The following is a 24653-nucleotide window of genomic DNA, read 5'->3' as shown; positions in this document are numbered from 1 at the left end:
ACTGCTTTGGTAACAGAAAAAAAAAAAAAAATGACGGGCGGCTTTCAGAACTTAACCCAAGCCCTTTTACCTGCAACGATACAAAAACAGTAGAAAGCTTAGAAAGTCTGAGCTCGCACCAGTCGCATGCGACAACGTTAAGAAGGAAATGCTCCAAACGCAGACAAACGCTGCACGTGCAACTACGGTTAATTCTAGCTACCAAAATTGTATAGAGCTTTGCAACATAATGAGCCAAGTCCTCAGAAAGCTCAGTACAACAACCTTAGCCCTCGTAACTCACCAGAACAAAAATTGGTTCAATAATAAACTGACAGAAGGTTCTTACAATCCGAACAAACCCGGTCGTCAAGTTAACGACGCTTCTAAACATCAACAAAACTCAAAACGAACTCGCACGCGGTTTGACCATTTGGCCGGTTCGGCATCCTGAAAAGCAGCTTACGTTCCACTTTTCGGCCGCCTCCTGCCGTACATCTTCCAAACTGCACGGCGGCCTTCTGGCGCTTTGCAGTTCCTTCATCAAAAAGTAGAACGGTCCTTTCTTCTTGGGTGCCATGACGCTCGTGTGAGAACTCGAGCACACGCAGAGAACACGGACGCGCGGCGCCGGCAGGAGCTACGATACGATGCCGGCGCTAAGTGAAGGAATGATGGGAATGATGAAGTATTTACTTTGACGTCACAGCCCTCTGGTGGCTGATTGATAAAACGTCCTGCATTTTTATATTTAAAATGTTTTAATTATGCCCCGGAGCTTTTTGTGTAAAACCAAACGACGAATGACAACGAAAACAAAGCTTGTTGGAACACATCGTAGCCATCGTAGCTTGTTTCGGCATCGCCCAGTAGTTAGTATGAACTCTATGGCATCGCCAGATTCGCCACTGGTCGTGAACGGGCGGCGTGTTCTGCCTGCCAAAACGGCCACATTCCTGTTGCTCTATCACCATGGAGGAAGAAAAAGTTAGGAGACGGCGCTACCGGAGAAACGTTAAGCCTATACATAAAAAGTAAAATCTAAGTCGGCCCAGGCGTCACTGCACCACGTGACCTCATCGCGCCGCCGCCGCGAGCTCTTCAATTTCGTCTGCTCGAAACTACTCTGCTGCCCGTCGTCGCGAAGCCTGATATATGTTAGTTTTTTTCCCACGGCTTTTGTCTCTCACACATACGCGGCACTCCTGCCCGCACGCGAGCATGAGATCACCGAGCAGACAAATGCAGGAAGGACGGGGAAAAGCTACCGCCAACCAAACACGAGAGAAGCGCCGGAGTCAGAGACCGCCGCCGCCGGCCCACCCGACCATGGAGGTCACGTGCTGGGCCGACTTCGGCGGCTTGAGAAAGAGAAACGGCGGAGGGAGCGGCTTCAACGGAGCTGGGCTTGCGAAGGCTAGCTGCGTGACGTCATGCCGTCTCCTAACTTTTTCTTCCTCCATGTCTATCACACCATAGAGATCCAATATTCTAGTTCACTCTAATAGAGATATATCCCACATTGCGTGCATGGGGAAATGTTCGCGTGTGCGTCCGCACTGTTCCCATCTCGAGATGATAAGGTATTTCCTTTGCATCGGGGCGTCGGTAAAATCCTCCCTGTTCTGTGGTACAACTGTTTTGCCTGTTTTGCTGAATGATTTGTTCTACTCCTAACCAACTTTAGCAACTTGTGTATTCTTTGCTCCCTCATCTCCCTCCACCGGAGACTGCAATGGACCTTTTTGTAGTATTGGTCCTGCCAGTCCTGCTACCGGCGCGACGGCGAACCTAAACTGGCTGTAAGGCACGCACCAAAATTTTAAATGCGAATGCATTTCTTAGTCGGGGGTTGTCGTGCTCCGTCGGCGTGCGCCTGCATTCCTCCAGCGCGAGCGCACGTGAGCGCGCGCCTCGTAGTTCTGCCTTCGTCGTCGTCGTCGTCGTAAATGCGAATGCATTTCTTAGTCGGGGGTTGTCGTGCTCCGTCGGCGTGCGCCCGCAGGTGTTATCTCTCCGCGCTCCTCCTCGCCCCTAGCAACAGCTGTGGCGCGCCTAGCAACCGGAGCAGGTGGTAGCTCGGGCGGGAGTAGCGGAGGGCAAGGGGAGAGGAGGAGCGCGTTCGGGCGTGTGAGGGCGCTCGCATCGCGGAGCTCGGGCGGAGTAGCGGAGAGTGACTGGAGAGGAGGAGCGCGCTCGGGCGTGTGAGGGCGCTCGCATCGCGGAGCTCAGCGGGAGAGAGAGCTCGCGCGCGGGGCGGGCGTGTTGCGCGGGTCTCTCTCTCCTCTCCGCGTACCCTCTCTCCGCTCGCTGCGCTCGGAAAATGTATATAAATGCAGTGGAGCGCACGCCTCTCTCCGTTACTGCTTGCCGCAGCGCACTCATCGGTGCACCCAATGCATTCGCATTTCCGCACGATCCCCTTCGGGGAGGTGGGGGGAGTTTTTTTTTGGCTTTCGGGGTACTACTTGTGCGCGAGAAGTTTTTGTCCTGCAGTCCCTCCCGCACCCATCCGTCACCCGTGCTTTTCACATGAATGTCACGGTAGCAGGCGCACGCTCGCGTGACTAATTACAGTGGCCGAAGCGCCCTTTTTCTTCCCTTTATTTCATTTTCGTTGCTCCCTCACTGGTAGCCAAGTGCTCGCAGCGTGGTCAGCCTCAAACATTTTTGCCCCTTTCTTTTGAAAGCCTTTTCTGTGTGCACGTACGAACTTACTGCGAACCGTCCGAAAAGAGGAAATAAAAACGTGCAGCCTCAGGAAGCATAGCCGCTCCCTCCCCAAAAGGGCGCCCCGGGGCGCAGGGCTACTGCCAAGAATGGCGGACCGGCAGCCCACGCATGCGCAGATCGCTACTGGAAAAATGACTATTTTCGTACCTCCCATAGCACCTTATACCACACTTGCACATGTTTCTCCCCGCAGGGCCCTCCCCCGTCTGTTCTATGTTTCATCTGCTCACTTAATTCTCCTGCTTTCGAACTTGTCCCTACCTACTTTTCTTCCACCTTCACTCGAGCCACCTCTTCGTCACCTCGGTGGCTCCAAAGTTCAGAAGTCCCCTCACCCCGAATCCCAGAGCCTCAGTTATGCTATGCTTACATCTTTGCACGCCAGCTATATAGCCAGTATTCAATGGTGTGGAATGCATGCAGGCAACCATACGAGTGCGCCACCATATCTGTGGCCAAGCGTCTGTTGCTAGGCGACGTTGTGCGCTTGGCCCGCAGATCAGGCACCCCTCCTCCATGCAACCGTGCGAGTGCGCCGTCACTCATTACGTCGGGCTCCGCGGGATGGCGGTACTTGTCCATGCTAAGCACGACTGTGAAACACATGACTGTGTTTCGCGTTACAAACTCTTCCGAACGCAAAGTATTGCCTCGAGTTCAATGTGAGTGCGATTAATAACATCGCTGTTGACGCTACCGTTTAGAATCGGATTGGAACAAAGCATATGACGCACACCGGTGGTTTTTTTTTCCTTCGGCGTGCGGCCGCAGTCGCCCAAGCTGCGCCGTGTCCGTGGCGCATCAGCCATGTCTGTGGCTGTTTCCAGCATTGCCAAGTGAAGAAATTGACCGCTAAACTTTTCAACGAATAGCGTCTATATCACTGCAGTCTATCACAATACGCCGTAGTTTCCTGATCCCTGCCACAGCACCGAAAATGCTTCACCCTGTTGCCTGCGGCTACCCCTGTAGGTCAGCGTTTTTGGGCACCCTAGTGTCACTAAATAAAGGTTGCCCTAGCGCCACTAAAAGTGTAGCTTATTTAGTGGTTCTAGGCATTAAAGATCAGTGCACTGCCTCGCATGTTTCCATAGAAACCTTCCTTCCAGATTTCAAGCTGTTTTTTCCTGTAGGTCTCCAAAGTTTTTTTTCATTCCCGCTGTCTCCGCCCAATTCATCGTGTCTACTGCCTTTATCTTTTAACTGTTGTGCATGCCCCGCTTTTATCTACGGTTTTTCCATACCATTTGGTCGGATATCTGGTCCTCTGTATCTACCCCATGTCGCGCTCGGCAGCCTCGCTTTGCGAAAGCAATAAGGAACAATTTACAGGGTTTGTACAGACTTTGTGAGGTGGTGCTCCTAAAAGTCCATATTTTTTAAGTGTCTACCTGTCATGCTGTGTGTCAAGTTTGAGTGGGGAAGTTAAAGCAATAGAGATGCCTAGAGTTCCTTTATACACCTACAGTTTGAAGAGTACCTCTATATGGATGCCTGCGAGAGCTATACAGAAAAACTCTAGGGACGCCCACTTGCGCACACCACACAAACAATGAGTGGCTGAACCAGGCATCCATTGGAAAGCGCGTGCCGCGACAGGCACCAGCTAATTACCACATCTTTATCTGCAGTTCTCGACTGCTGCTTAGCCATTTGTTAAACAACGTCAAGTGGAACTTTCTCCAAAATAATCATCTTTCCTCATTAATCTCTCGTAAGCAGATTGCAAAGATAAAAAAAACTGAAAACGGCCATCACACTGTTGTTTTCGAATGCCTGTTGTCCATTTCAACAGCACCAATGGCCAAGTCGAAGCGAAAAAAAAGAGGCAAGAGCCCCTTCTGGAAAAATTGCACTGAATGAGCAGGCATTGGAGTAGTCACTGTACTCAGTGTTTGAGTGGTCACTCTGCTTACAAGGGTCCATGATTCAGCAAGATAAGTGAACTTAGGTGTGCGTCCATAGGTTATGAATACATAAATCACTTGCCTTCAGTAGTCCATGTTCTGACCAATTCCTCTGAACAAGGAATGTTACACTAAAACAATATCATTTGCAAGCCTAAAATTTTAAGTGTCAAAATACTTCCCAAGTACAACTAAATTTCCATTAATGTGGGGCACAAAAATAAAAAAAAACGTCCAAGAAAGCTTCATTCATTTCTGTATTGTTGAACCGACGCTACTGGTATTTTTTGTGTACTTTCTTGGAAGCCAGACTTGGCTACGAGACTGTACAACCTAATAATATGCCTGCACATGCTAGAAAAGCGACAGGGTAGGCAAGCCAGCCGTGCTAAGTGGTTAAGATGCTGTGCTACTGCGTGCAAGGTCTGTGGATTTGCTTCCCGGTTACTTTCCTTCAGTTAGAGACCCTAAACAATCCAATATTTCTGCTTAAAATGTTTGATATTTTATTTGTTTGATTGATTGAGTGTAGGGTTTAATGCACCAATGCAACGCAGACAATGAGGCGCGCCATAGTGGAGGGCTCCGGATTAAAGCGGCCGCCATGGCCAGGAATCGAACCCACGTCCTCAAGTCAACAGCACAACGCCTTAGCCACCGAGCTGCCGCGGCGGGTCTGATATTTTGTTTGCAATTCTCACAAAAGCTATTTTTCACAAGTTGAAGGAAATTGGTAAAACGCGCACAGAAATTAAGGCCTTGCAAAACTTTGCAGTACTTGTCGCTGTGCGTGTACCACGAGAAGCAATTGCAAATGCCCAGAGAGAGATAGAGAAAAAAAAAAAAATTTCATTCGCGAGCTCATAGTTTCATAATAATGGGCAAACCAGCCCTGGGAGGAGGTGTCCTCTAGTTTGGGATGCCCTAATTCTTGCTGGCTGCTTGGCACTCTCTGTTAACATGTGCTGCGTTGAGAGTGCTGCCCTCTGCAGTAGTTCAACAGCCCTACCATTCTGGTTCTGAGGGCATCTTGCTGCTGCTACATTTTTAATCTCTCTCAAATGTGCTCCACATTTCCAATCAAAATGATAGGAAGCAGCGCTTGTGTGTCTTCTCACTCATCATCATCATCATCATCATTTATTGTGCCCTTAAAGGCCCCTTGCGGGGTGTTACAGAAGGGGAGAGGCAAGTACATGATTCAACAGGCATATGATTGTCAATGGTACAGGGCATAAACAGGGATGAGGTACATGACCAAACACTGTCAACTGAGGGAAATAAATATACCTCGTTACAAGAGACACTCAAGGGACCTGAAAAACATGTCTTTTGTAACCAAGGTCCCTTGTATGCGATGTTGCTATCATGGCAAACACAGAAAAACCAACCTCACAGTTTTCATTCAAATGTCTCTTATAACCAAGCGTCTCTTGTTACCACGTTTTATTGTACATAAAAGAAACTGAAACAATTACAAATCTGCTAACAAATGATTTGTAATTAGCTGTTTAAACTCTATGGAGTTGTGTTCGTTGTATATGCATTTAGGCAGGTTATTCCAATCTGTAATGGCTGCAGGTAAAAAGGAGTTGTTGAAAGCATTAGTTTAGGCAAAAAAGAATAGTTGAAAGTGTCAGTTTGGTTGTGCCATGCAAGCACTGGAAGCTTAGGTTCTTTGATCATGTGTTCTTTACTACAGTTTTTGTCACGTACAGGGTATTAGAGCATCACCGATCAAACAACACTAATTTACGTGTAAGTTTTGCATGAAGACCGCATTTTATGGCCCATTTAGCTAAATGCCGCGGCACTTACTTGCTTATTTTAAAATACGTACAACACCCTCATGGAAAAATCGGTTGGAAAGCTGAATGCAAACAAAGCAGATTCCACAACAGCGTTGAAGCACAAAAGCACATCTTTGTGTCCTTTTCTAGAAAGAAAGACATTGTAGAACTACATCCCTTAATATCATTCCACAAAACCATACGTTTGTCCTGTGGCACATCTGTTATAGGCTGACAACAAACACTCCAGCTAAAATTATTCCACCAAAAGCACATCTTAAAGTGTATCTAGTAAGAGCAATTCTCCTAAAACATGTCTGTCAACAAAAAAACAGGCTACCACTGTTAATTGCAGCCCTCCTTAGCCATAACCCAATTTTTTAATGCCCACACTTTATGCCGTTTTCTGCGCTAAGGGCAGCCCTCCCTATTCAAATGTGAAAAACAGGCGTTGAAATCACGAGCCATTTTGGCTGAATTTTAAGAGATACCACAGCCATAGAAGGCCTCGTCTAAAATGTGTCGAAATTTGTTTCTAAATGCTTCATGGTATTCAATGTTTTTAAGCCTGAAATTGTCGACGTTTCAACAATAAATACTACCAATTGAACTGCTCCATTGTGTTCTTCGTGGCAATGCGGTAAATACCGTCATCCACAAATATTTCTAAACACTCAATTTCGAATTGGGACAGCGAGGAATGTATGGACGGGTTTTGACTTGCATTTACACGCAATTGCATTTTGCATTTGCATTTACTTGCATTGTTAAGCAACCCAAGCAAACACCTTCTCACACGTAATGCCATGAAAGTACAGTGAAACATGAAGCCAGACAAGACTCTGGACAGGCACAAAAGCCACACAGTTTCAAGCCACCCTTCACGCATGCTGTCCACTGCAATACAAGCCCTGGGACAAAACGTTTTAATCAAGGCTAATAATAGCAGCGAATTTTCCCAATTATACACAGATGCAATTTAGAAGGCCACAGGCACCAGGCCTGTGGGGCCACGATTAAGCTAGACTTAACCAGTCGCTTGGCAAAACAAAATATATCGCCAGAGTCCTCCAATGCCTTTCTGGCCATGAAACTTCGCCATCACACAATGGGAGAGCTTCGTACGCTGCCGCGGAGCTGGTGTTGATCAGAGGGCAGCCGGGGGCGTGGTCAGAGCGCGTTTGGCAGGGAACGGATTACGGAGTAAGATAAACCAGACGCTCGCCGCTTTATCAGCAGTGCGCTTTCGCTTTACGTGACGTGGGCCGCTCAAATGGACTTATCGTTTTGTGAGCAGTGAAAAAATTTGGTGCGAACGGGCATGCTGCTACTGCGTTCCTGCCTGCCGGTGAGGCTACAAAACAGCGGCGGCTGCCCGATGCCCTCCGATCTGCGGTGGCGCCACTCGCGGTAGCCTTTGTCCACATACAAAATTGGCCGGGAGTTTCATGACCAGAGAAGCATTGGACTCTGATATCGCCTTGCGTGGGCTGGATTGCTGCAGATATAAAATGAAATGCGAGTTGGGTGCAAAAAAAAGAAACACACACACACAGACACACAGTCTCAATAATATAATACCTTGTTTTCGTTAAGCATATACGTATCTAAATGTTCAAAAAACACGTTTGGTTAAAACCTCAATTAAAAACGTCTATACACACAACCTAAAGACATAAAACGCGTAAAAAATACAAAACTCTAAAGGATGGCACTGTTAAGACGAATCGACCGCCTGTAAAACAAAACGCGAACGTATACTAAGTGGCTAAAACTCAACAAGTCCGACGCCGTCCGGTGCGCTTCTCGCTTTGTAAAGGTGTATCCTCCTCTTGAGCCACATGAGTCCAATGATGAGGGTCGGAGCGGCGCACATGAGGCAGATGAAGAGGATGACGTACTGGAAGACGGTCCACGTCTTGCCGCCCATCGCCGGCAGGTCCCAGACACACGAATGACCTAAAGAAGAGCGCAACAAAGATGCCGCAACCACACACAGAACACCCTTGTTACTTTCTTTTAAAAAAATAAATACAGCGCGAAAATAAACAAGGACACAGAAAGATGACGGGACGAGTGCTGACTTCCAACTGAATTTAATAAGAGAAATCTTGCACCTTTTAGACGCACACTTCATGTTAACACCCCTAAAAATTAATTAGTCAATAAATAAAAATAAAAATTACAACCAGAACAACAACTAAAAAAAAAAATACGTATAATCTCCGATAGTACACCACCTCATCAACACGCATTCACGCACTAGGCACAATCTACACAGACACTAAGTCAAGTCATACCTGCTGTACAGCACGTGTTGGTTAGGAAATTAATCTCTTTTTGGGACAAGGTGATTGATGCCCGGCTCAGACATTTACAACCCTGTCTGAATTCTGTGTGCTTCAATTATTTCTCGCGTAGCTTGGTTTCCGCTTCTTCCTATCACCTCGCACATGTCAAACTGAGGTTTGCACCCGCAAGATTTGCAATCCAAGGCTAGGAACCCATCAGCGCTCATCCCGTCATCAGCGCTGATGACGTGTAGGCATTAAAAAAGAAATTCGGCACTCGTCTTGTCGTCTTTCTGTGTACTTGTTTATATTCGCGCTGTAGCTATTTTTAAAATGAATTACCAACTCGTCTAACAGTACACCTTGTTAACCCCTGTTACGTAGTGATTCTATTCTAGCGGACAGACGCGAGGCTGTTTTCCTCCAGTAGAAGCCGATATATTGACGGCAGGTGGGAATTCTGCAACATATACAACTTTGCTGTGAACTATGCAATTCTGAAAAGTAGAAGAAATCTGGTGTAATGCTAGTCATCTTAGCGGCTATGCGTCACATAATTTCTTTTGGGATAGTTTGAATAAAACAAGAGTTACAGCCATTTTTTTGTAATCATAGTTTCTCCAGAGATGGCCATGTGTTGACAGCAGATTGTAGTTCTATAATGTTTACAGCTCCACTGTGGACAATCTAATTATGAGATGTAAATGAAACCCAACGTGATGATAGAGTCATCCTAGTGGTCCTTTTCAGTATAACTTTTTCAAGTCCCCTACATTAAATTGACAGCCACAGAACATTCACCAAAAAATTGGCTTTGCCGCAAGGTTCAAAATTTCTCGTCAACGCAACTTTGTACACAGACATATGCTGACATATACAGCTTCGCTGCAAAAAAAAAAAAAATTGCTGAAAGTTTTTGTTCTGAAAAAATTGGTAAGAATACCAAATGTGATGACACGAGCGACAGGTGTGTTCACTCACATGAAAACCCACTCCGCTTTTACTCTTAAACACTGTTCATAGTGCAGCATTCGGGAAGAGTATTCATCTGGCCTCTTTGCCAACATACGACGACTCTGATGACAATGACAATACGGGTTTTGTCGTGATGACCCATGATTGCAGTGCGACAATGCACCACAATGCACAGCCACGGACTAATGAAAAGTGAACCCAAAAATACAAACCAAAACACGCAAATTTCAAGACTATGGCTCATGGAAATCATATAATGACGCAGTTGTAATATATTTGGAAAGTCACATTTTAAAACTTTGTTACTGATATGGAGCCATGTGACAACCTCACCTACATGGAAAGGAATTGTGCTATTGTGCTACATAAGAAATTGTGCTACAGTACATAATTCCACGTCAGCATTGCATTTGTTCATGACTGTAGAATATGCACAAAGCTGTTCATTTTCGCCCAATTTTACTCGATTTTTGCATCCCGAACATATTTCAGGAGAATCGGGTCAAACCCGACTTCTCCCGGAATGGACCTTTTCAAAGTAGCGATCTGCACAATTGTGCACCGACAGTCTGCAGTTATCAACCAGTACTTGCTGGAAATGCTGCACTGACATTGTTGTGCCCAGCTAATGGAAGCTGTGTTGTCGAGAGAACTTTCTTCCAGTTGGGATACGTCCAACGATCAGACACGTCTCGAATGGAGGCCAACACGTTGCGCATGCAGGTGATAATGTATGTAAACAAGGATGAGCGAAAAATCGATGACCAACTCTTCATGAATAAAATGTTTCGTTTCTTAGAAGTTTTCAACGCTCTTCACTGTCCTCATTTCTCATTCATTTCCAAACAAATGCCAAATTTTGAAGAGTATTTAGGTACTAGAAAACCATGATATCCCCTCGATTACCAGCTTGAATAAACATCAATTTTAACGTGTTAAAGTTAAGAAGCTCGTGATACCTTCTGAAACAAACTTTGTGTTTTACTTATTACATCTGTAGACTTAGCCCAAAATAACTTGATTTTCGGAATGGTTTTACAAAAAAACCTGACTTCTCCCCAATTATCAGTCTGGAAAATAGCACTCAATTTTTGTCCCCCAATTTAAAAGAATATAAGACCCAAAAACGAAGAACCCTAAATATACACTTTACTTACGTCACAATTCATTGTCATTGTGAGCATTTTCTGCCAGTGACGACAAGCTCGTGACATCAAAAACTCTACAGCTAGACTCGCTTTTTGCAACGAGCAGGAATGATTGCGAAGCGTCTTTTCTAAATATGGCAACACAGTGGACTCCGTTAAGACGAACTCTGTTAAGATGAACACTATGGTTAAGACGAGCAACATTTTTGCTCTCTTGTGACGTCCACAATGCGAAAAACCTCCGCTTCAGACAAATTTCTGATAATACAAACAAATTTTTACGGTCCCTTCGAGCTGGTCTTAACGGGAGTCTACTGTATACGGCAACATAAGGGCTCCCATGTGAGTGATGTTTTCTTATCTGTTGATTTTTCTCTCTGCATATTGTTAGTTGCAAAAATTAGTGCAGCAAAATTAGCGGAGGTGGGTGTTTGCCCTGCAAGATTCTTAAAGGAGCCACGAACACATAACACAAGTTTGGTTCTTTCGAAAGGTTGCCTCGTTAGAATCATACTGACACTACTTTTAACGTACTCTTCACTCAAATAAGCTATGTAATTAGAAAAAAAGGAAATGGCCATGCGACCCACTAGCTCTTTTCCCACAACAGAACCTATGAAGTCATATGAGCCCAGCTGTGCGATTGGCTGAAGCTGGACCAAAAGCAAACGCAATTTAGGCTGAGCTTATAAGCTTGCCGAACGAGCAATTTGCTCCTAAATGCAATGCATATCCATTTTACAGCAGTAAGAATGGTGCGGTAAACAACAAAAGTTACGAAAATACATGTAAACATAGAAGTACTGATGTGCACTGCTGTTTGAAGTGGGCACACTATGCTTGTTTTAGCTGCAAAGCAGTCCGACGCTTTGAGTTGTCTTATACAACGCTGGCCGACTGGCGTAAGCGACGTTGCCCAACGTGACCCTGTTTGCCAAGCATACTCCATGTTTCACGAAGAGACTACTTTCTACCATAACAAAAACAAGCCAGGTGTAAATACTGTCAAAAACAAAGCAACGACAGAGTGCTGACTATGCTAGCGCAATCTGGGAGGTTTGACGGCAAGCAAGGCTGCAGAGCCAAATGGCGCATTGGAAGTTTGTTTGTATACGGGCCGTTACGACTTCATTGTAGACGACACCAAAGCACACGATTTCGCGGGAGAATCAATATTTCAACCTGAATTGAGTAATTTCTAAGTGAATACGGCATCATTTGCTGCCACGCAAGCGCTGGGGAGTGGGGACGCTATAAAACACGAAACCTTTTGGATAAAACAAACTTGTATTTTGTCTATTTTGTCTGAAGTTTCATGCTGATTATTAACACTTTATTCAAGTTCCTCAGAAACATGCAGGTGATAAGGAGAGAGTCATGTAAGAAGCTCCGTAAGACTTCTAGGTTGATGAAGTAGCAGAGAAAATGACAACAGGCCCAATGAGATGTTTATGAAAATGTAGAACGTTGCTCAAAAAAATTTTGTGCTGGTTAAATGAAGCAACTGGCTCACAGAGAGTGCAATTTCGTAAAAAATGTTATTGTACTGGGACAGTGCAACTGTCTCAGTGCAATAACAGTGCAATGGGAGAGAAAGACCTGGGTGATTTGAACGTGAAAACACTACCGTATTTATTCGAATATAGGTCGACCTTTTTTTTCCGAAAATGTGCTTAAAAATTGAGGGTCGACCTATAATCATGACCGAAGAACCTCGACCTATAGTCGTGATCAAGAATGGCGACCGCACCGAGCGATCCGTTTCTCCGTCGCTCCCGGCGCTCCTCAATTTGAGGCGGCAGCGCGGAGCATCTAGAACAAAGACAGGCAAGAAAATAAAGGAAAAAATAACAAAACAATCAGCGTAAGAAAACCACCCACAGTCACTGCTGGCTATCGCGCATTACTTGCGGCCGAACCGCACGAGCGAGCTTACGTACTGGCTAGAGAGCCAGATTGGCTTGGCTTGGTGACTTCGGAGCCGCGGTAGCGGCTAGCGCGAGGTGGGGGTAAAGGTGACTTTCGCCACCTAGCGTAGCCGCCTCGTGAACGGAATGGCGTTGCCTGCTTCGCTCGCTGTCTCTACTATCTCCCGTTCTCCGTTTCATGCACTTTCTTTGAGTTTGCTTCGTTGTGATTTCCGCACACAACGTTTTTCTCGTGCGCATTTCGCGATGTCACGTCGGACTTTAAGCGCCGGGTGATCCTGTTTGCTGAGAACTTGAACAACTGCGCCGCTCAGCGAGAGTTAGTCGTTAATGAAAAGCTGATCAGGGGATGGCGGAAACAGCGGGACGAACTTTTTGCTTGTAGGGGACTGCGTCGTGCGTTTCGTGGTGGGAGGCACGATGCTCTCGAGAAAGAACTCCGGCTGCACGTGGAAGAGGAGCGTGCGAAAGGACACCGAGTGTCCTGCGAAGATATTCAGACCAAAGTTCAACAGTTAGCGCTGCGAGGCGGGATTGGCCGTTCAGCCTTCGAAGCCAGTCGGGGGTGGGGGTGGGTAATGAACTGCGGCGCATGCGGCGCAAGTTCCGACGACGACGCAGTGTGTGGCTCCGACCAGTGAGGTGACCGCGTTGTAAATAAATGGGAGTTTTAAAAAGTTTCCTAAAGTTTTTTTTTTTAAAGTATGGGTCGACCTATAATCGAATATATTATTTTTTTTTTTCGGCGACTTCAATTTTTAGGGGGTCGACCTATATTCGTGCTCGACCTATTTTCGAATAAATACGGTAATTGCACAAAACGTAATCGGTTATTCGGCGGGATGTTTGGGAACTTGGTTGCATGATTATTGATGTTCCTGTCTGATTCTGTCTGATTAGATGAGAAATAAAAATAAAGTGCAAACAACACTTATCATGTAACTGTTTTTCATTACTGTCATTCGTTAATCATGCTCCAAAGACAATAGACTAATACACCTCAAGTACTGTCAGGTACTCAGGACTAATACCTGAGGTACTGTCATCCAGCTACAATAAATAATTCAAATTGCTTTCGTGCTTAGTGGACATATTGTGAGGTTTCACTGTGAAACTTCTTAAAATCTGGAAAAAAAGTGTCTAGTATGGGAAACTTGTTGCTGCCTAACCAGAAAAAAGCTGGTAATTACGTGCTGTCACAAGTACACTAATAATTTCCAGCGCCTTCTATTCAAGATTTGTAATATTACATTCTAATATTGAATTCTTTCTTCCCTCTCAAATTTGCATGCAGTAAGCTCAGGTGAGACCACTTACAAAAACAAAGCACAAGGCTGATCTGCTTACCTGAAAAGTTCTTGTCAGCATGCCTGATTATCACATCTTTTCCATTGCATTCTAGAGGAGAGAATCCAACACTCCTGCTCCCCAGGTCAAAAACCGTGGTCAGGCCTCTGATGATGCTGAAGCCAATCACAGTGCCTGCAAGTGAAGTCACATGTGCGTGTAATCTTCAAGTTGCTTACAGGCAACAAAATATTTGCTGCAGTTCGCAAACATGGAGGCATTAAGGCTTCTTATTAAGGGGGAGCACTGGTCTTGCGGACCGAAAATTTGCCAAAATATTTATTTTCTGTATTAATTTTATTTGCAGTCTACAGGTCCCAAAGGATGTACCTGCAAAATATTATAGCTGTACCATAAATATTTACAAAGCCGTCGCCCTTTGAAGTTGCCCAAGTGAGTATTTTCGCCTATGTTTCCAAACTTTGTGCCTTGTTTTCTCAGGACCAACTTTTTTTCCGCAAGGTCAACTTTTGGGTACAATATCTTGGGATGCACTCGTTAGATTTGTATCATTTTTGCTGCAATTGGAAGCTTATGAACTAACCAGTGCAATAAAACAACAAGAATATGAATATGTTCTTGCTAGCACAATTTTTTGTGAGTTCGTTTTATGAAAATTTCGGTAAATGATGATCTGCCTTTTAATAAGTTTACAGCAATTGCAGAAGCAATGCTAGAATTACTGCAGTGGTATAGTTGCGCTCCCTGGTCCTTCTAGATCACAAAGGGATAAAAAGTATTCGAGTATTTCATAAGCAGATAATGAAAAAATTGCTCGAAACAGTATGGCATAACATGTTGCACAACTCTGAACTTACATGACATATATGCAAAACTGACTGCATATTTGTGCTCTGGATGTTAAAATACATGTAATGTGTAAATCTCAGGCACATAGGCTAAAAAGCAGCAAAAATTCCCTCAAGACCAGTGTCCCCGCTTAATACCCGCCTATTTCAAATGGGCCGCGGTTTTGTGGAATCCCACGACTATGCGCATTTAATTTACCAGACATCACCATGTACCTCAAATTCACATTACAGTAGGGCTGTAATTACAAGGCTTGCCACCTGCCCGGGTTATGACCGGCCCAGTTGTTTCTTTAGACAGCGGGCAGGTTGCCAGACCATACCTAAAACTGGCCATCATTGGCTGGTTTTCTGGACATCATGCCGCAATTTTTGTTTTGTGCTTTATAAGCGTCAATTCAGCAACTACAATGATAAATATGTGTCGACAAGCTGTGCAAAGACACGTGAGCAGTGAAAATATGCAGGTGAGCGTGCTCCCTGATACGGAGGGGAACCATAAGAGGAACAAGACAACGAAATGCCGCTAGCCAGCAAGTCCTGCACAAAAAATATAATCTCTGTGCTTTGAATCGCCGCTGCACTAGGTTGGGTCTCGAAGGGCAGTACCGTAAAGGTGGGAAAAAAAAAGTAGAAAAAAAAGGAAAGTCTTTTTTTCAACAAAAAATTAACTTTCTATACACCACATCTCCTCCCAACTCCCCCCCAAAAGCCCTTTTTTACTGTTTTTTTTTTTTCGGGTAAGGGTGGCGACCCTAGTAACTACGCAATATTTACAACTCGCCACTATGTCTTTTCCTGGTTCGCAGTTAACCATTCATAATCGCTTAGATCTCTCCAGCAGCCTTCATACCAAGCAAAGGATGTCTCGTTTTTAAAAATCACGCGTTATGCCTGTATTGAGCAGTACAGTATTTAAAGCACACTGGCCTGGTCCATGTCAGCTCAAGTAATGACACCAATCAGTGGATTTGGTTAACTGCCATTCGCTCCATTTAAACTTGCCACGCGTTAGTCCTTCTAACCAGTACTAGAACTCTTTATCTCCATGTGATGACTGTAATTACCTCCACAAACCACTCTTGCATATTGCACTCCCGATGCCTGTGTTTTTGACAAACTGACACAAACCCCGAGTAAAGAGGTATCATGCAAGGACGACAACTGGTAAAGTGTCATGAGTTGCAAGGTCGCGTGGCAAAAGTGAGAGCACGCGATCGCGAATGATCGACCTGGAATGCATGCCACAAAACACTACTGAATTCTGAGAAGCTCACCTAAGGATGAAGGACTCATTCCAAGCTTGTAACAGGCATTGTCGCCCCGTTTCAGAGTGACCTCTTGAAAGTAAACCTGGAGAAGAGTTCACAGAAAATGCGGATTGCGTAAACGCCTGCAAATCGTTCCTGTCATTGCCGCAATGTTGCGGCCCTGCCTGAACTACAGCTCTCTTAAAGCAGACATAAATGCAATGAAAGTTTGCTTGGACAATAGCACGGGGGGGAGTGGTTTAAGTAACTGAATGATCTGGATTAAGATTAAAAGACTGGCGCTGAGAGTTTTTTTTTTTTTGGGGGGGGGGGGCACTGTCGTGCTACAAACTTTTTTTTTTCTTTGAATTGTCCACCAACACTGTAATAAAGCATTTATGTTTCAGTTATTGCAATCACAGCTCTTGTGAAGCTGACAGCCCATATTTTAAACTTTTACACAAGAATTAAACACCAGGGTGAGCATAAAATTTGCATTTTGTCTCTATGCATGGCCTACAGACAAAATGCTCACAACTGTATTTAACCTAGTGCAATAGCTACACCACAACCATATTGCCATTGCCATTTTCAACAGAACTTTTAAGAAATTCTGTACTGATTCAAAATGGGTACGTATTAATAACACTTCGTGCAAGAACGCTTGACCACACAGTACAATAACAACATCCAAAGGAGAATGTTTTCATCGGATATAGTACCAGTGGCAGGCAAAGCACTTGTCTGCACTGAAGTCCCTTCGTATGCTTTAGAGCAACTTTAGTTTCGGCATAGGTACAGTACTACAGTAAACTAACGTCCCTTCATCGTCTCTTTGCTAGTGAACTAGAGGAGGCATAGATGGCATAGGTGGCATGTGCTATGGAATGCGTATGTAAAGCGCTGTCTACGCTACTGGATTGGATGATATATGAACCTCAGGAATGTTGCCAGCATGTCCTTTATTCCCCGCTAAAGTTCGTGAAACCGAGAAATTTTGCACCTAGTAGAGCGTGTTGGTGCACCATGGCACAGCTTGGCTCAAAAATATGGAATTGTATCAAAATGGCCAAATTGGCACAGCTGTTGCCCTCCTGGGAAATCACAATGTTATTACCTCAATTTGCAAACATATTCTTTGCTTCGAAACCTCTGGAACAAAATCATCGTTCTCTTTGCTTTGTATTTGCTTTGACAGCGAAGGTTACGATTCACACAGGGCTTATGTGTGATGGTATCACAGCGCCGACAAAAGCAATAGCTTCCAATCAAACTCCACCGTCACTTGCAGATGGGATGCAACAGACGGGCGGTCACCAATGATTAAGCTTACCTCAGGTGGGACCTTCAATACAAAAATCTCGCCCTTGGTGTCTGGCAGAAAAATTTCCAGAGGTGGAAAATCGCTGACCAGGAACCCGTCCTCAAGGCAGTAAACTGTATCCAAGTTTCTTGACAGATTGTACTTTCCCTGTAAGGGGTGAATATCATAAATAAGGAGAAGATTTGTGGAAAATTATTCAATCTGATAGCTGTGCAATTGCCTGACGACTTTTTTTTTTTTGACGCACCACTTGGAACTAATTTTACAGCTCATTAAACTTTGGTGTTTGAAATGGGCATTTGAAATGGTACCTTGCCGCTGGTGCCATAAAAGTTTAATGAGCTGTAAAATTAATTCCAAGCGGTGTATAAAAAAAAAAGCTCCATTTATTGCATTCACCAGGGTTCATAGTATTGGAAAATATAAAGATTAGTTTTGTGACTAACACTGTTCTGTCTATTGTTCCTCCAAAAATGGCTAATTATCTATAATTATTTTGGGAACTAAGTGACTGACTAAAAAAATAATGGCATATTTGAAATCAGCAGGAAAAAAGCAGCAAGACTGACAAGTTTCACAGGGTTTACTTGAAAATTAAAAGAAGGTGTTTTAAGAGCAGTGTCCCATCTTAAGCACCGCACCGATTGCACAGACACGATAAGCAGCCCAATGAGGTCGTTTAAAAAAAAATAATTAGACAGGACCCATTTTCAACGACTGTCGCTGAGATGCAATTGATGCATTTCGCATTCTCCCAGTTGCGTGAAGGATTCGTGTTGAGGAACTGAATGACCTTCAGCCCTCCGCTTGCACCTCCCTCCTCTTCTTTCTCCCTCCATCCCTGCCACCCTGTTCGCTCTGAAGGTCAAACTGACACCCTGTCACCATTAGACAGACACCTGTTACTTTCTCTTATCTTAAACCCTGAAATGAAGTGACACGGCTTAGAATTGAGGCGTGCTTATGTTTTCTTTTTTTAAAGGGGGTTGCAATCATGGGGCAGTTGAAGTATGGCGCGCATTGCGGTTTCCGATCCACAAATGCATCTTGGGGAAAAAAAATAAATAAATAAACGGCCACAAGTTATTTCACCTTTCATCCATGCTGTAGCCGATGAGGCAAACTTCTAAAGTCATTAGACAGCTAAGAATACACGGTCAGTGCAAAGGAAGACTGCACAGCAAAGCAAAGCAACCTGGGTGCAAAGAACGTCGAACATCCAGTCGAAGACGGCATGGGGCAGCTTCAGGTCTGTAGTTCCAGTGTCGATTATCACAGGTAGACTGTTCAGCTGTAAGCGTAATGAGGGAAAAGATATATAGGCCACCCTGATGCATTTCCATCTTTAGCAACGGCACATACTATAAAACACCACGTACCTCGTTGCATGATCCAGGCCACTCATTAGAGCCAACCCGGATGTTTGCCACATAGACTGAAAAGTAGGTCGGCATGAATACTGGAGTGAAGAACATTCCCTCTGGAATCTTTCCGTTGAAGCTCTGCACAAAAAAAGTGCGATGAGAAAAAAAAAAAAAGGATATTTCATTCAGGCAGCTAGTCGAGTCCACATGCTACTCCCGTTTTCAGTTGTGCATGCTGCTTTAAATGCAAAGCGCTCCTATGTGAGCTGTCCCTGTGTAGTTTGCTTTCATGACCGCACAAGAGGTATGCAACATATAGAACAGGATCATTATAGTACCAACCCTCGTACCAATACATAAAGTGAGTGCCTCCCGGTAATCATCATAAATTACTGATGACATGGCACTACTACAACAATTATAACAATAAATGCAGTCATTTGAGTTTTTTTTTTTTTCTCAGCGTTCATGCACGAATGCAGTTTGGAACCACACAAGTGGTTACCAGTAATTAAGCAATAAAGCTTGGCATCAGTATTTTCACAGCACATTTGATGTAGAGCTGCAAAATAAAGTGTGAACCATTGCCTTTCTTTCCTATGTGTTCAAGAGCAGTCATTCTGCAAGACAATAAAGAAAGACACTTACCAGCACGCCGAAATTTTGTGTCGAGTCCATTTCATGCCGGTCACAAAACGCTAGCAGAAAGTGATTGATGCCTTTTTCCGCACTCAGGGCCTCCATAAAACTCTTTTGCTGAAACAAGAAAGAATATGAAGACCATTTTACACTATTAATAAGTACAAAGCATTTTAATCTCGATAAAAAATGTTTGTGATGAAAGAGAGCTTGAACACTAACAGTATTGCACATATTTCCAGCTAGGCTGACATTTGGCACAGCTACAAATTATTTACAAAATAACATAACAAAGAAACATCAAAACAAAGGAAACACTTCACTACAAATACCATCCTGCCACGAAACATTTACTGGCTCATTATGAGCTGATACATAACGTCAGCTAAAAACTGGCTCGAGTTTTCAAAACGAATGAGCTCACCACAGTGAGATGTGGGAAGGCCAGGCCCCACAGGCCCTGCCACTTTGATCGGGCTGGAAACATGTCTTGTGAGGAGGTGATGGCGATGACCGGGACTTGAAAGGACGTCGTTGCCAGGTCGTGCAGAATGTCGCTGCCGACAGTGCCATTGTACCGGCCTTCGACAAACTTCTTTGATACCGCTTCATTGCTGGCCACGTACGATGATGACCTGGGCAAGAATGCATGCTTGCGGAGTGAGCACCCGAGGGGGTTACATAGACAGCACAGCGTTAATGGAAGAGAAGCAAACAGGTAATGCAGTCATATTTCCAGTTTTATAATGGTTGCGTGTTTTCGAAAGAAATCTGAGAGAAAAAACTGACCACCAGCAAGGGTTTCAACTTGGGGTCTTTGATTAAAACAAAGCATTTTTGCTACTCTGGCACTACCTAAGTATGAAGTCACTGTGGGTAAGGCATTTTGCAATAACAAGACAGAATGCAAAGAAATGGGTGCAACCTCATCACCCTCCCTCAGCTAAACCTGTGAGATTACAAGACTACCACTGCGGGCTGACAGCCAAACAAGTATAGTTGAACCTTGTTATAACAAACACTGATATAGCGAATAATCAGCTGTAGCGAACTAAATACGATCTTTGGTTGGTCACGCTTTGTTTTCTTTTATAACGAAGCTGAAACCGTGAGCCGCACGCGATATCGAATATAAAGGAGAAATATTTGACCAGGCGGCTGAGAAGCTACTTGGAAAAACCCTCCAGCATCTGAAACTGCATAAGTATAAAGGCCCTTTTGTTCGTGGACACTGTGTAAAACTCCATCCTGCTCAGTGCTGTGAGCAGCCACCAGATGAAGATCACATCCTTCATCAAATAAATAAAGACTCAAGCCTGTTTTGTCAAGTGTACCTTGTTTTGTTGCAATTTCACGTACTCATGTTCCAGCTCATTCAGCTTGAAATGCAACAAGGAGAAAGGTAAGGGCTACCGTGTTTATAGTGGGTTGGAAGCCTAAAAAATGCATTTTTGTATTATGTATTTTTGCGCGAGCCAGATTGTCAAGCTGATTTTTACCTCTACTGTTATAATGAATATCGGATATAACAAACTAATTTGCTGTCCCTATACTATTTCGTTATAACAAGGTTCGACTGTACAGTGAAACCAAAGAACTTGGCCTTATACAGATCACTTTGCTTAATCCCTACCACTAATGCTTGCAAGGTGTGCTGTTGCTAGGCGACAAGCAACTCGGTGGGCTGATGAATTTAACAGCACTTGATTTGACAGAGAGGCCTGAAACAGTGCAGACACTTGCAAATGACTGAGGAGGTAAACAAAGCGGGCATACTCATGGCCAATGACAATAAGTTTTCGTGCAGACTACTTTTTTCGCGATTTTGTTTAAGCTACTATGCTTACCTGCTTGTAAAAAAATGCGTGGTCAAATTGCTCTCATCATACGATGCCACAGCGATGTCACTGCTTCCAGTGTCGATGTACAAACTTATCTGGAAGGGAAAAATGAAATAGTGCAGTGCAAAACACGTGAGCAGACAGGGATATCGGAAGTCTGCCTATAGTTTTTCTATACGCTGAACAAACGTGCAGCCTCACAAGGCCACAGTGCTGTTCCCGTGAGCACAACGCCATAGTGTCACTATGCCTGCACATGCACGACTTGCACTGAAACCACCAGACCCTAGAATACACGCACCTTAACCGTCGCAGCATTTCCATCCCTCTACCCTGAAAGAAGTACCAGCTTCATTGCACTCAAACCACCTTTTCGGATTCCAGTTTTTAACAGCAGCTTTGATTGATTGATTGATTGTAGGATTTAACACGCCAACGCGATGCAGGCGATGAGGTGTGTCATGGTGGAGGACACCGGATTAATTTTGACCACCTGAGAGTCTTAACGTGTGCCGAAATCTCGTACACAGGGGCGTTTTTGCTTTTTGCCTCCATCAGAAAAGCGGCCGCGGCGGCCAGGAATCAACCCCATGTCCTCGTGCTCAGCAGCAGAACGCCTTTTCCGCTGAGCCACCGCGGCGGGTTAGCAGCAGCTTTGATGACAGTACTCGTGTGGTTGGCTCGCAACATTACCATTTGGTTGTAGGACGCGGCCATTTCGCCTTCTGAACTTGTTTTAAATTTTCATCGAGGGCAATTTGTGATGTTAGAAGGCCCTTTAGAAGTGATTTGTTACAGTCAATGAACAATTTTTCAGGCCTGACAAGGACAATGAAAGTGCCCAAACAATCAAGCAGTCCAAAAACACATCGATATGTTATTATACAGTTCCAGCAATAACATCTAAATTGTTGAGCACTTTGGAAAATTGATTGGTGACTGTAGCATGCAATTGGTGCAGGTCCAACAAGATTGGCCCTGCCGAGTAGTCCCAGGTCATATATTTTATAACTGAAATTTTCTTCGTATGGACATGGGACCATTGTAGATGGATGAAAACACTAAATTAGTCAAGATTCACTTATCAGCTCTTGCTAGGTCACACGTAATTTTTCGGCGACTTCTGACATACAACAAGCGGATTCAGAGTGACCGTGAATGTTAACCCAGTGGTGCCATTACTTTGAACATTCAGCATTAAGGCCCGTTCACACTTGCTATGGCAGCGACAAAAGCGACGCAATTTCTGTGGCTCTCGTCATTTCGTCTTGACCAATTTTTGCTGCCACGACGAGGGCAACAGACATTGTGTTGCTTTTGTCACTGCCATAGCCAGTGTGAACGGGCCTGCCATCATAGTACACATGGCTAGCTTAATGGCCAGCTCACTGCGATCAGTCTTTATTGAGGTCTTATCCGCCAACATCCAACTCGGCGGAAAATCAACCGGTTCACTGCTGTTATCGCGACACTCAATCTGCGCTATGGTGCACTGGCTGGCTAAAACGTCGTTCTCTACTGCATTTGACAGGATGCTTCAGCATCACACCGCAACGTGTGAACATGTCTCGCTGATGGCGGTGGTGAAATGAAGATTAAACCCAGCACCTTATGGAAGCAAACGTTGTTTTATAGAAGTTACAGCCAACCTTCGAGGGTTTTAAATGCAAAATGTTTATTTACAAGCCCTGCTGCACCTATGGCTGATGAGAAGCGGGACCATTCTGCATTAACAGACTTGGCCGGCAGCGAGATCGTTTAGCCCGCAGGTCGCAAAAGGAATGACTTTCATTACGTCTACAACGAAGGCGGTCAATTGGTTTTTGATTAATTTTGTAGGGAATGGTTTAGTAAAAATCAACAACCGCGGCCACACAGTTTTCAAACATGCGCATAAGAACACCAAATTTGAGTGACACCAGCAGCAAGTACCTGTTGCGGCGGCGTTCCGAGATTGACTCTGGCAGTGAAACCTTCGGCAACGGCTCCTTCGACAACATTTCCGTCTACGCTTGTGAAATTGGCCGTGTGCACGGCAAGCTGAACCGGAAATGTGATGACACCATCCTCTGCGCTGCTCCGGAAGATGCTAAAGACGAGCAGATGGACAACAAGCGCTACAGGGGAAAAAATTGCGCGCATTTGATCCGTGATCCAACATTGGGTAGGAAGATGGACGGAGTTTCAACCTGAAAAGGCAACACCGCAGCAGAATCAACGACACTGCAGTTGATAACCGGCAAAACTTTTCAAGGTGGCTCACGGGAGACGTGGGCAACGCGCAAGCAACTCAACACGACGCACAGATGGTGCTAAAAAAAAAACTCACTACATCTATGCATGATCCGTAGCAATGATCCGGTAGTACGGTTCTTCCGATCGATCTCGAGCGCTGCATGAATTACAAAACTTGCCAGCGAAGGAAGACGAAATTGCCTCCGAGGGCTCACACGCCGAAAAACGCTGTCGATTGCCAAATGTGTGGCAAGGTCGCGTCGCCGCCTCGCGTGTGGCTTCAGGTAGTATTGACACTAACAAAATTTTAAAAATAAAAAAGATTGACACTTTAACCAACGGTATACCGTCGCTAAACAACGTAATATTTTTGTGAAATTGTTGATCTTTCGTCTATCCGTAAAAATCATGGGTAGGGTGGCTAGACGGCAAATCATGCGGCAAAGCCATGAAAAGCAGCCGCGAAAAGCGGTCCCCGAAGCGCGCCGCTGCCGCTAGGAGCACTGAACGCAGAGGCACCGTTGGAGTGAAGCAGACGACGTGCTGCAGCGCATTGCACGAGCCCGAGGAATCCGGCTCGCGGTAGCTGCATGGCGCGCACTGTTCATTCTGCTGATCTGCCCGACCGTCGTTTCGTTTAAGAGCCTTCTCATATATTTCATACTTCTATGCTCCCTTCAGTGCCGTGTTACGTCGAAGCCGCACCGCATGCATTTTATATTATTGCGTGAGCAATCTTTGCCGAGTAGCCCATAGCCCCAACCGTGTGGTGCCTGCATTGCACAAAAATGCATAATTGGCGCACTTTAGACGTGTGATCGCCATAAAAGCGTAAATAGAGGTAATTGCGCGAAGAATGAACTCCAAATGAAGAGAATTACCGGCGCGGGAATGCTAATGCAGTAGTAGGGAATAATTTCTGTAGTTTTGTGTCTCGCTGTTTTTTGTTGTTTTTTTTTCAGTGCAGTTTTGACTCGCTGTGACATACCCAAAACCCCTTGCAATGCTGATTTTTAGTGTCATAAACATGCCGTTGTCTCCCGCACTAGCATATATTTAGATCAGCCACTGGTGTATGCATATTGCATTGCGT

General features: G+C 44.8%; 2 protein-coding genes across 2 annotated transcripts in view; both read right to left on the bottom strand.

Annotated features, from left to right (window-relative positions):
• LOC144178518 (protein maelstrom homolog) overlaps positions 1–653 on the bottom strand; it is a 44112-nt gene extending 43459 nt beyond the window's left edge. The window contains exon 1 of the mRNA XM_077706433.1: positions 446–653. Coding sequence (XP_077562559.1) covers positions 446–559 — 114 coding nt within the window. The 5' untranslated portion in view covers positions 560–653. The remainder of the gene's footprint in view (positions 1–445) is intronic.
• Positions 654–5721: 5068 nt separating this feature from the next.
• LOC144178517 (beta-secretase-like) lies at positions 5722–23913 on the bottom strand. The gene is made up of 11 exons (XM_077706432.1): positions 23655–23913; positions 23258–23514; positions 21332–21420; positions 19909–20119; positions 19494–19601; positions 18861–18983; positions 18677–18772; positions 17491–17628; positions 16185–16260; positions 14099–14233; positions 5722–8368 (listed from the first exon to the last, which is right to left on the bottom strand). The coding sequence occupies exons 2-11, from the start codon at positions 23465–23467 to the stop codon at positions 8178–8180; spliced, it is 1377 nt and encodes a 458-aa protein (XP_077562558.1). The 5' UTR covers positions 23468–23514; positions 23655–23913; the 3' UTR covers positions 5722–8177.
• Between the last annotated feature and the right edge of the window lie 740 nt (positions 23914–24653).

Source organism: Haemaphysalis longicornis, unplaced genomic scaffold (assembly GCF_048455015.1).
Source record: "Haemaphysalis longicornis isolate Haplotype H1 unplaced genomic scaffold, Haemaphysalis longicornis Haplotype H1 scaffold_4, whole genome shotgun sequence".
NCBI lineage: Eukaryota > Metazoa > Arthropoda > Arachnida > Ixodida > Ixodidae > Haemaphysalis > Haemaphysalis longicornis.
This window is presented reverse-complemented; position numbering and strand designations above follow the sequence as displayed.